The 12,132-nt window shown below is 58.0% G+C and overlaps 2 protein-coding genes across 5 annotated transcripts in view; one reads left to right on the top strand and one right to left on the bottom strand.

Moving 5' to 3' along the window:
- Positions 1-5,981, bottom strand: part of ANKS1A (ankyrin repeat and sterile alpha motif domain containing 1A) — a 110,875-nt gene extending 104,894 nt beyond the window's left edge. For 3 of the 4 annotated variants that reach the window (XM_076357975.1, XM_076357977.1, XM_076357976.1), the window contains exon 1: positions 5,738-5,981. In XM_076357975.1, the coding sequence (XP_076214090.1) occupies positions 5,738-5,967 (230 nt within the window). In that variant the 5' untranslated portion in view covers positions 5,968-5,981. The remainder of the gene's footprint in view (positions 1-5,737) is intronic. The other variant, XM_076357978.1, reaches the window with a different exon arrangement.
- A 3,004-nt stretch (positions 5,982-8,985) lies between these two features.
- Positions 8,986-12,109, top strand: TAF11 (TATA-box binding protein associated factor 11). The gene is made up of 5 exons (XM_076358135.1): positions 8,986-9,183; positions 9,282-9,421; positions 9,729-9,816; positions 10,330-10,426; positions 11,574-12,109. Exons 1-5 carry the CDS (start codon positions 8,986-8,988, stop codon positions 11,702-11,704), a joined length of 654 nt encoding a protein of 217 aa, XP_076214250.1. The 3' UTR covers positions 11,705-12,109.
- The last annotated feature ends 23 nt before the right edge of the window (positions 12,110-12,132 follow it).

Below are 12,132 nucleotides of genomic sequence, written 5' to 3'. Positions count from 1 at the left end.
CAAAAGCCAGAAACCGATCTCCCTCTCCTCCACTGCTCCTCATCCTCCCCATATCCTTCTTACTACCTCAGCCTGCCGTTTGCGTTCCCTTATTCACATTAGCTTTCCACCGGGGTTTATTTTCCTGCCTTTTTAGTGTTACACAGTGGCACATTCACCCCCTAGGAAGAGACTTTATCTTTAATTCTATCTTTGCATTTCCTTCTCGTTTGGCTTATCACGGTCTATCACATCTTGCTTCCTGCTTACCTGCAGACATTGGTGATTTCGTTTGGAGTTTGTGCACGTCTCGCACTCGGAGAGCTCAGCTCAGTTATCTAAGCAGGAAGTACGAAAGCCTCAAGACCTTGACAAAGTTCACTTTTAAATTGTAATAAACATGGTGGGCAGTCAAGTTTATGTGATAGAACACCACGTTCCACAGAATTCACTGCCGGGGGCATCTTCTATGACTTTATGCACCAGCATTTGCTCTCCTTGTTAAAGAAATGGCACGAAACAATTCGTGTCCCAGCTCAGACCAGTCCCCCAGCTCAACACAAATGCTTAGCAGGTGGAACAGTGGGAATGCAGCTTCCCGCACGATGCCCACAAACACGCTCGTTTCTTTCAGGAAATGCCTGTTTTGTACCCAATCCAAAACTTTATTTTTGAGACATCTGAAATGCTGCAGAACTGCACAGAAAAAGCTGGGACCGGCACCTCAGATGGTCTTTTGAGACCAGGCAGTCCAAACAGCGAGACTTAAAAAAAAAAAAAAAAAGGAACTAAATACCGTGCTGACATCAAAGAGACCCGAAATCAGGTGGAGGAAGGAACAAGGGAGCTCTGCCAGCCCAGCCGAGCATTTATGACCCCGTTCTTGGAATGGGGTTCAGGGGGTGGAGGACAGCTTAGCAGCTCCCTTATCAGGAGTACATTTAAATATGTGAGCAGCTTCAGCAGGACCAGGAATCAAAATCACCGCGCAGAAAGAGGAAGGCTGCCAAAAGTTGCTTTGAGGAAGGGAAAACACGAAACGTACAGAACTGACCATGGACAGGTTTCTCCACCACAACCGAGGGGTAAGAAACCCTTAATTAGAAAAGTTCCCGTGTCCTAGCCTTGGTAAAGGTAAAGCTTCCCACACCACGCACATCCCTAAAATTAAAGTAACCTGTCTTTTCTTTCCCGTTGACGTAGACCCCTACCCCATCGCCTCTGGCCATCCTCTCGCCTTGCAGGCTGACTGCAGTTTTGCAAGGCAACTGCGTGGGCGTCGGAGATGCTTCTCACGGGTGCCCAACTAAGAAATTGTGTTTGGCTCTTACAAAAGGCACAAGGCCGTTTTGCCAGAAGCTTGCGGCAGGACCCACTTCTGAGCGAGGATAAAAGCAGTCTTACCCCCTTTTCTAAATACTTCCAAATCTCAGTGACAAAGCTTTGTAACCTAAATTCTCTCACATACAGCTTTATCATACATACAAAAAACTAAACCCCTGCTCCAGATACCTATTTTGTGATTTATTTTACCCACCGGCACTGAAGACATCTATTGTTTAAGCAGCTTTCCAGCGCTGCAGAGCCTTGATAAAAAGTTAGCCACCAACTGAAGCATCTTAGCCCTCCCCATCAACTTACTACTTCCATTAATGCTTCCACTTAATTGGCACCGTGACTTTCTCTGGGCACATGTCCAGTCCATATTTACTGTTTTTAATTTAGAAAATGCATCCAATCATCATCAGGAAAAAAAAAAAAATCAAGATACAGGAATAAGATTTAAGAGAAAACCCTTCTTCAACTTTAAAGTTATTCCAAAGTTGTTCTTGACCTGTTGCACACCCTGGGAGGCTGTCCTCCGGAGAGGGCAGGGGTTGGTGGGGTGGACACTGCGCAAACCCTCTTCTGTCACCTCTACCCTTCCACCCTCTGCCCACAGCATCAGGTCCCTTTAATTTGCCAATCTTCGACTTTCCATGAAGTGTCAGGCAGACAAAATTTCACATTCCCTGTTTCCAAACCCTTGAAGTTATCTTTAAAGGAGTACAGAAAGGCAAAGTTAGCTATAATTAAATACCATGCCTGCTGTGGAGAACTTATTGCAACATCCTCCCTGCCCCCGGGAAGCAGGGAAACCGCAGGCGAAGGTGCTCCGCAGCAATCGCGCTCCTCAAGAGATGAGCAAAGAAGTCAGTCATCAGGCCTGGCACCAGGGGCAAGAGTTAATTTCTCACTTTGCAGAGTGAAAACAGACCACAACAGAGACAGGGTGACACACAGGCAGAAGACAACTGCCCAAATTTCTTCTCCGATACACTAAGGCCACTTTGAAACTGAGTCTGGCTACTTTTTTTGGAAACTCAATCCCCAAAATCCAATGTTCTGCTGCTGTACTAGGGGACCTGGAGGAGTATGTTTGCTACTGTAATAAACCTTTCAGCAGAGCTCGTACATCTTAGCGCCGTCTCACAGCCACACCAGGACGCTAAGCAGTCACTTCGATTGAGCCCGCGCTACAGAAAAGAGTTTCGAACACTGCCCAGCTCGTCCCAGCTGCTCCCCAAACAACTGTCAGACTCTCCTTGCAGGTAAATTTAGCAGCTGTTTCCCATGAAAACCTCCTCACTATAAAACAAGCACGAGTCTTCTCACGTGGAGTCGTTTAGCCCAAAGTAAAAGCCCAACAAGTTGACAGAGCACCGGAAACAGTCAGAAAGCCTCTAGTTCGTTAAAAGTCCATTTTCAATACCTAACACGCACCATTCACCGCAGCACCCAAGCCCTCGAACAATCCCCAGCTACCCCCCTGCTTCCCAGTGCCGCAGCCGCGCACACCGCGGCCCCCGGAACTCCCACCCCACTGCCGGTTTGCAGGAGGTGATTGCGGGTAAGAGCAGACTGCCCTCACCGTCACTGCCCGGCGTCTGTAACGCTGAGATCGAGGAAGACCGCAGCCGCTGCTCGTACAAACGCGGCACAGAGGTCACGATCCACTCAGGTTTGCAATAACACTCATGGGGTGTGCACGCAAACGCTTGTAAAGCCAGGGATGCTGCTGCCGATGTCACACAGCAAGTTAACGATGCGCTGCAACGACTCCCAACGGGCTGGGAACACCAACACGGTTCCAGACCGAGAACCACTGTCGTAAACATGCAAAAAGCCTGACTGTAACTCAGCAGCAGGGAGAAAAAGATTCAGGGATTGGGAAGTTTGGTGGGAGAAAGGGATCGTTATAGTGTCAACTGACAGTCAACTTAATGAACACAGAAGCTATGAGTGACAGCTGTGACATTCACCATCCTTCAGATACGCATCTACACACGAAACCACGTTTACATGTGAAAAATCACGCTAGCTGATCAGACGTCAAACAGTCTGCCCACTCCACAAATCAGCTGGTATCACAAGCCGTTGTCTTACCGGGGAAAAAAGGTCGCCGTCATCACCGCGCATTGTTGGAAAGCGCGGCGGGGCTGTTAGAACAAGAGGCTGATAACACTCGTGGTGTGTATTTAACTCACTGACCCTCTCCACCTTATCTAAACACCCCGCAAGTACATCCATCTTCTAACTTAGACAAGCCTGAAGTGGTCAGAGCAGTTTCCCACTCAAAACGAGGGCTCAGAGTGTTTAAAATATTAAAAGAGAAGAATAAAGTTCGACCCAAGAGCAGATTTACATTTCAGAGAAGCAAATGTGTGCACCAGGAAAGCACGAGCTCTCCGTGTCAGCGGGTCTCTGCCATTCAGCTCAACGTGCAACAGCAGAGTTCTGATAAGGTTATGTGAAAGGAATAATAGATCAAATCTGGCCGCAAATGGGTAAGTCATATCCTTCAAAATAGTCAGGCCACACGGTGACAGCATCACTCAGCGCTGGACTCACATCTCCTCTCCCTGCCCCAATATAAACCAGTTGCTCAGGGAACAGGAACACCTGCATTTCCAGCAGAGAAGCTGAAATGGCAAAAAGCTGCAACTCAAGAAACACACCAGCAAGCGGTTTCCTCGGGAGATGCCGAAAAAAGGGGAGGAGAAAAAAAAACTAACAAAGGTCTAAGAGCTTCAAAACGGAGCAAATCACATAGCGCCGTACTTTAAATGCTAAAGCAAATGACCGTGCCCTCCATCCGCTTGTGCAGCCCCCAGCACAGCACAGCCGACCCCCAAACCCCACCAGCCACCGCCGATTTGAGAAGCGTAGCAGAGGAGTGTTACTGCAAGCCATGAAAATTACTGAGGAAGGGCGAGCGTGCACGGAGCAAGAGCAGCGAGAGGACGCCTTGCCGAACACCCGGCTGCACGTCTGTCCCAGTAAATTCATCCAGCAGCTCTCCTCACCGTGGGAACCTACACACGTCCTGGCTTCAGAGTCAGCAGCCTCTGCTAGCACCCTGACCCGGAGTCCTCCTCCAAGCGCACCACATCTCCCCAGTTACACCAGTCTGCAGCTACCGACGGTAACCAGCAGCCATCCACAACCCCGTAGCCTGCAGCAGTCCGAGCCCCAGGGGACACGCCACCACCGGGCAGCAGGCAGCCCTGGAAGCGCCTGCTCCAGACAGCCTCCTCTCCTCTCCCAGCCCGCCGGCCCCTGCCGCTCCTTGCCTCGGGGCACGCGAGCCCAAGGGGCTCCGCCGCCAGCCCCCCCCAGCACGGCCCCCTCGCACCCCTGGTCCCACGGGCAGCACCAAACCCTCAGGGTTCCCCCAGCCCTTCCTCACACACCCTGTGCGCCCCACATCCATCACAGCCCCCTGTAACGTCTCAACCCATCCCCTTGGCCCCCCAATTCCCATCCAACGCACCTTCTCCTTTGGCCCACGCTGACCCAGACCTCCGGAGGACTCCCGTCCTCACTGCCTCCGCACCCACGGCGCTGCAGCCCACGTCCGTGTCCCCCAGGGCTCCAGCCCACACCGCCGAGCCCCAGGGACCTCCAACATCCCCTTATCCCACAGCCCTCTCACCCACCACATGCTCCACCCCAAGAGCGCATCCAAACCCCTACAGCTGCCCGACAACCCCTACCTCGTTTCCCCCAGCCCGCAGCCCCAGCCCCTTGCCCCACAAGCCCCAGCTCACACCTCCTAGCCCCCCACCCCTACAGACCCCCATCCCCACACCTTCCGCCTCCTCCACCCCCAGCCCCTCTCAACATGACCCCATAGCTCCATACCCCCCACCTGCCCCACGGTCCTACAACACCCCAAAAGCCCATTCCTCCTACTTAACCCACAGCCCTACAGCCCCCCCCTCAAACCTCACAGACACCACCACCACCCCACCACCCCCCCCGGCTGCATGGCCCTACGGGTCCCCCAGCCCCATACACGCCACCCCCCACCTTGTGACCCTGAATCCGCCCGGGCCATACACCCCCTCTTCCAGCTCCACGACCCCACAGCACCCCATCCCCGCACGCCCCACCGCTCCAAATCCCCACAGACCCCCACCTCCTGGGCCCCAACCACACTCTCCCTTCCTTTCCCCCATCTCCCACCCCACGGCCCTGCAGCCCCTCGGTTCTTCCCCCCCCCGCCCTACAGACGCCCTTCCTTGCCCCCACAACCCACCGCCCCCCCCCCCCCCAAGCCCACACAGCCTCCCCCTTACCCAAGAGGCCCACAGCCCCCTCCCCGTACCCCCTACCTCCTCCTCCCCACCCCAACAGCCCTTCCCCGGCCCTGAGCCCCGCTCCCACCACCCCACAGACACCCCCCCCACACACACACCCCCCAGGCCGCGCTCACCTGAGGAGACTGGACAGCGGGTGCCCCACACCGCCGCTCCCGCCGCCTCCTCCTCCTCCTCCTCCGCCGCCTCCCCCCCCGGAGCCGCCGCTACCGCCGCCTCCTCCTCCTCCTCCTCCTCCCCCGGAGCCACCGAAGCCGGAGCTGAGACGTTTCCCCGATAACAGCTTCTCCACGGCGGGCAGGTTGCCGGTACGGGCGGCCTCCAGCAGCTCCTGCTCCTTCCCCATGGCCCGGGCCCGGCCGCCGCCGCCACCCGCCCGCCGCCGCCGCCGCCGCCGCCGCCTCCCGCCGAGCCACGCCCCCCGAGCAGCCTTCCGGGGCGGGGCCTGCGGGAGAGGCGGGGCCCCGCGGCGGGGGAGGCGGGGCCTGCGGGGAGGCGGGCGGGGCCTTAGGCCCCGCCCGCCTCCCCGCAGGCCCCGCCCCCCCGCGGGGTTATTTTTTCAACGAAGCCTTTACTCCGCCTCACGTTTTCGGCTCGTTTTGGTTAATTTTATTCGTTGGACGCGTGAACAACAGAAAAGCGGGATTCCCGCGCGTGCCGCAGGGCGAAAGGGACGGTTTTCGGTCAAATCCCCTCTGCCAGGTTCCCAACGCCCTGGGCGTAAAACGCTGGCGGGCGTTGGCTCCGGGGGGCGCACCCGAAGGCGGAACGTATATAAAGGAGGATGTATATATATATATAAAGGAGGAATGAATATCCAGGGGTAACCTCGCAGCTATTACCCCCCCGGGGAAGCCTTCGCGGGGCAGCGGGGGCGGGGGGGGCCACGGTGTTTTGCGTTGCACGCTGAGGATCGGTCTACACCCAGAAGTGAAATGGCTCGAGGCGGTTATCCGCCGCGTAACGCCGTCAGCTAGCGTAAAAAATACCTCAAAAGTGGCCAGATGGTGCATTTGAACGCAATATTAACGGTATCAGCCCCGACAGACAGCTAGGGCTGCTCTCAGAGGGGGATTTGCACAGGCTGACACGGGCAGTTCTCGATCCCCCCGTTTGGGGAAGCCCGTTACAGGGCGGTTCGCCCTCGAGGGAGGTGAAGGGAGCTCGTCCTCATCTCGTGTCGTGCCACAGGCGCGGGAGGAGACTCACAGGGGATCCCACCCTCGGCATCCACCTGAAGCACCACCGGCCTCAGGCCGCTGAGCGTTCGTTTGGGTCTCCACACGCAGCGTTACCTTCGTGCCGGCAGGCTCGGGACCACCGAACCTCACCGAGGAGGAGGAGGAGGACGCGTAAAGGCGCTGATGGAAATTTCACGTATTTAGCACCTTTTGCCAAAGGCAATCCAGGGCTTTCCACGCCGGGATGAATCCTGCACAGCCCTGTGAAGTGGGTGAAGGCTGTCCCGCTTTGCGACGTAACGACCGAAGAAACAAAGCTGCGGGGTGAAGATCCAGAGGCCGAGGAGGGGCTGGGGCGGACGGGGACGTGGGCGCCGGGGCTTCCCCACACCGTGCCCCAGCCCGACCCTCGCTCCCTGCTGCCGGAGGGGGACCCGTTAGAAGGAAACATTGGAGAAGATGGACTGTGTCAGCCTGTCCAAACCAATCCCCGCTTCCGAGACACAAAATCAGTGGGGAAACCCACAGTGATACCTCGAGGAGGTCTGGCTTGTTGGTAACTTCGATCTGGGCCCAGAGACTGAGCCGTGGACTCCCGCCCCGCCCCACCGTAACGCGTGTCCTTTTTAATATCCAGTTTTTTCTCCTGTTTCTACACAAAAGACTCCCACGGCTGGAGGGGACCCGCCTGGCCCCCGGCCTCCCTCCCTGCTGCAGCCACCAGCCCAGCCCGGCTCCCTGCAGGGCCCTCCCTCACCCCACGCTCGCCCCAGATCTCCCCTCGCCCCTGGCCACCCCCCCGTACCCCAGCACCGGCACCAGCCCTTCCACCCCAGTGCCCCCAGTTCCCCCCACCCTTCCCACCCCAGTTCCCCCACCCCAGTGCCCCCAGTGTCCCCAGTTCCCCCCGCCCTTCCCACCCCAGTTCCTCCAGTGTCCCCAGTTCCCCCAGTGTCCCCAGTTCCCCCAGTGCCCTCATCCCTTCCCACCCCAGTGCCCCCAGTGTCCCCAGTTCCCCCAGTTCCCCCCACCCTTCCCACCCCAGTTCCCCCACCCCAGTGCCCCCAGTGTCCCCAGTTCCCCCCGCCCTTCCCACCCCAGTTCCTCCAGTGTCCCCAGTTCCCCCAGTGTCCCCAGTTCCCCCAGTGCCCTCATCCCTTCCCACCCCAGTGCCCCCAGTGTCCCCAGTTCCCCCAGTTCCCCCCGCCCTTCCCACCCCAGTTCCCCCACCCCAGTGCCCCCAGTGTCCCCCAGTGTCCCCAGTTCCCCCAGTGCCCCCAGTTCCCCCAGTGCTCCCAGTGCCCTCATCCCTTCCCACCCCAGTGCCCCCAGTGTCCCCCAGTGTCCCCCAGTGTCCCCAGTTCCCCCAGTGTCCCCAGTGCCCCCAGTTCCCCCAGTGCTCCCAGTGCCCTCATCCCTTCCCACCCCAGTTCCCCCACCCCAATTCCCCCAGTGTCCCCAGTGCCCTCATCCCTTCCCACCCCAATTCCCCCAGTTCCCCCAGTGTCCCCAGTGCCCCCAGTTCCCCCAGTGCCCTCATCCCTTCCCACCCCAGTGTCCCCAGTTCCCCCAGTGCCCCCAGTGCCCTCATCCCTTCCCACCCCAGTGCCCCCAGTGTCCCCAGTTCCCCCAGTGTCCCCAGTGCCCCCAGTTCCCCCAGTGCTCCCAGTGCCCTCATCCCTTCCCACCCCAGTTCCCCCACCCCAATTCCCCCAGTGTCCCCAGTGCCCTCATCCCTTCCCACCCCAATTCCCCCAGTTCCCCCAGTGTCCCCAGTGCCCCCAGTTCCCCCAGTGCCCTCATCCCTTCCCACCCCAGTGTCCCCAGTTCCCCCAGTGCCCCCAGTGCCCTCATCCCTTCCCACCCCAGTGCCCCCAGTGTTCCCAGTTCCCCCAGTGTCCCCAGTGCCCCCAGTTCCCCCAGTGCTCCCAGTGCCCTCATCCCTTCCCACCCCAGTTCCCCCACCCCAATTCCCCCAGTGTCCCCAGTGCCCTCATCCCTTCCCACCCCAATTCCCCCAGTGTCCCCAGTCCCCCCCCCCCCCGGCCCGGCCCCACGCCTCACCCGCAGCCGCAGGCCCGTTGCCCCGGCGACAGGCCCCGCCCCGCCGCCGGGAAGGCGCGGTGCCCCTCGCGGCAGCCGTAGCGCCGCGTCATCGGGAGGCGACGCCGCTGCGCGAGGCGATGGCGGATCCCGGCGAAGCGGGCCGGGAGGAGCTCGGGGCCGCCGCCGCCCAGGAGCCGCCGCCCGCGGCCCCGTCCCCCGAGGGGGACGGGGCGGCGGCCGCGGAGGAGCCGGCGGCCGGGGGGGTGGCGGGCGAGGGCGAGGCGGGAGAGGCCGGCGGGGGCGGCGAGCCCAAGGCGGAGGCGCCGGACGGGGAGGTGAGGCCGGGCCGGGCCGGGCCGGCTGCGAGGGGGGAGCGGGGTCCGGCCGGGCCGTGGGGCCGCCGAGCCGAGCCGAGCGCTGCGCTCTCGCCCAGGTGAGGAGCGCGGAGGGGGAGGCGGTGGACGGGGAGGACCCCAGCCTGCAGCCCTCGGCGGCCAAGAAGGTGAAGCTGGAGCTGAAGGAGAGGAAGGAGAAGAAGCACAAAGTGGACGAGGACGAGATCCAGAAGATGCAGTGAGCGCCGGGGAGGCTGCTGCTCGGGGGGGCGCCGCGCGATAATCGTTTGATCGGTTTATGAGCCCGTGGTTAACGACGGCCGCGGCTCTGTCCCAGACCCCCCCCTCCCTCCCGAGGGGGCCCGGCCGCTTTGCGTTGCAAACCTTGGCTCCGCTGGAGCACCGTCTTCCCCTTCCCGGCTCTGTCTGGTACTGCGGGAGGCCTAGGATGGTAGGAGGGCTTTGCAGGACTGTTGCAGCGGCCTGAAGAGCTTCGGACTTTTATTTTTGTTTTCGCTGTAAACAATCAATTCTCTCCGCTCCAGAATACTGGTCTCTTCCTTTTCTGAAGAACAGTTGAACCGCTACGAGATGTATCGCCGGTCTGCTTTCCCCAAAGCTGCCATTAAACGGGTACGACTTCAGTAACGCTTCCCCACAGGAGGAGGCTGAGCGGAACAAGCAGGCTGAGCCTTACCAAGCCTGGCTGCGGTCACGGCTAGGCCTCGCACGGCACGAGCTGGCTCTGCGGTGACGCCCTCCTCCAGCTGCGTCTCGGCCCCGGTGGCCGAGGCCATCGTCCTCGGATGGGCTCATCCCATTACGTTCTAGCTCGGTGCCCTCGCACGGCTTAGGCAGTTTAAACAGGAGCTCATCTTAAATAACGGTGGTCTGGGGGGGGTGGTGTGGGGCAAGGGGAAAAAGTAATTCCTGGTAGAGGGCCTGCAGCTGAATGAGGGTAAGCTAAAAGCTTGACAGCCAGCACGTGCCCAAAGCTGTAGGACCTAATTCTTAAAGATCAGTTCTAAGCATTTCATTAGCTGTTGGCTGATATTCGACAGGCTCAAACTGCTAAATAAGAGTTAAAACGTTTCACCGTTGCTGTGTGTACCTCGCTCGACTGACTCTTCTGTCCCTCTTGTGCAGCTGATCCAGTCCATCACCGGCACCTCTGTCTCTCAGAACGTGGTTATCGCCATGTCTGGCATTTCCAAGGTCTTTGTTGGGGAGGTGGTGGAGGAAGGTGAGTGGCAAACGTCGAGTAAACGGTTAAGAATACGGGGTAAATCCGTTGCTTAAAGCAGAGCAGAAGGACATGGAACAAGACTGGACGTCTCGTGGCTCCCAGTCTTGCTGTCCCCCGGGGCCCTCTGGCCTTCCAGCAGCAGCAGAACGCTACAGCTGAGAGCTAAGCCAGGAGAGGGGTGAGGCGTGGTGCTGCCCGTAGTCCTCTCTAACCCTATCGTATCGCTGCCCGTGAGTCAGCAGAGGTTGGTGACCAGTGACCTGTTTTATCCTCTCTAAGGAGGATAACTTAGAAGCTCTTGCCCTGTAAGTCGGCCCGTGAGCAGGCTGCAATGGGGCAGTAAGGATCTTTTGTTAATGCTGCCGTGGACAAATTCAGCCCGGAGGGAAATGAGTTATTCAAGCCTCTTAACCTGCAAGATTATTCCTTTATGGGATGAGCAGAGATCTTTTTGGGACACGGCGGGGGTGAGGGGGGGAAGGCTGACCCAGCTATATCCCTGCTCTGCTCAGGCCGGAGGAGGAGGAGGAGGAGGAGGAGGCGGCGATACTGGTTTTGATGCCAACCAGTTCGTACAGACTTGTCACACAAAACGTGGCCTGTGTGTGCCGGGATCACCATTACCGGGGTGATGCAGCTTTACTGCTGCTGTCTCTGCAGCGCTGTGCTGCCTGAGGCGGTTTGGATAAGCAGCTTCACTGCTGTCAATAATTGCTGCACGGCCTTGGCAGGAGGCGTGAACGATACTGCAAATGGTAGAAAAGAAACTGGCCTGTAAGTCCACTGTACCTTCCTGTCCCTGCTGTACGCAACAACCCCAAAACACACCACCCAACCTAGGGGTGGCTTTAGAGCAGAAGGTTTAAGATCGTAAGTTCTTGCATGACTCAAAGCAGCGTGTTCCATAGCAGCTGGAGTGGTTTAAAAAGCGGTTTATCGCGGTCCGGTATTGATGCCCCTACAACTGACTTTTCTTTCAAAGAGAAGCACAAAGTGGTTTCATTCTTGTGTATTAACAAAATGTGAGCTGTAAACCCTGGGTGAAAGTGTTACCTGTTGCCTTTAAAATTAAAGCTCAAACAGCAAGAGACGGGCCAAGCTTAGCTGTCCTGCTCACGTGAACTCCTTGGTTTTTGTTGTTTAGCACTGGATGTGTGCGAGAAGTGGGGGGAGCTGCCACCTCTGCAGCCCAAACACATGCGAGAGGCGGTCAGGAGGCTCAAGTCACGAGGACAGATCCCCAATTCCAAATATAAGAAGATCATCTTCCACTGAAGTGTCCCAAGAGCAGCAAGAGGAGACAGAGGTTAAAACAAGCTTCCTGTTGTGAACCTCACAACAGTTACAGCAGAGCTACGAGACTGAAGCTCCCTCAGGAGCGTTGCGTACAGACTTAAGTGACTGCAGGGAGGCTTCCTGCCGTCACTGCTGAAGTCTGGCTTGTCATCCCAGCACTACGCAGAAGCAGGCAGGAGCCAAATCCCTGACCTGGAGCCTTGGGCTCCCCTGCTTCAACAGAGCAGGGGGTAGGAACGTTCAAGGTCTTCAGTGTATTTGCTCATCAGGATCATGCTTTCTGCTGGCACAGATGTAGCAGTGTCTATGTACAGAAGTGTCTTTTTTTTTTTGTACATTAAACTTGTTATTGTATTCTTAGTCTTGCTGGGAAATACTAGTTGTGTAATGGTGTTTGTGTGATTCAA

The sequence above is a fragment of the Aptenodytes patagonicus genome, chromosome 22 (assembly GCF_965638725.1).
Source record: "Aptenodytes patagonicus chromosome 22, bAptPat1.pri.cur, whole genome shotgun sequence".
Taxonomy (NCBI): domain Eukaryota; kingdom Metazoa; phylum Chordata; class Aves; order Sphenisciformes; family Spheniscidae; genus Aptenodytes; species Aptenodytes patagonicus.
Note: the sequence above shows the minus strand (reverse complement) of the source record. Positions and strands in the feature narration are given on the sequence as shown.

Excerpts from the sequence above, each read along its gene's own strand:
- TAF11 (XM_076358135.1), top strand. The coding sequence starts at position 8,986 with ATGGCGGATCCCGGCGAAGCGGGCCGGGAGGAGCTCGGGGCCGCCGCC. Across the intron at positions 9,422-9,728 it reads GACGAGATCCAGAAGATGCA|AATACTGGTCTCTTCCTTTT; the intron begins GTGAGCGCCGGG and ends TCTCCGCTCCAG. Across the intron at positions 9,817-10,329 it reads CCAAAGCTGCCATTAAACGG|CTGATCCAGTCCATCACCGG; the intron begins GTACGACTTCAG and ends CCTCTTGTGCAG.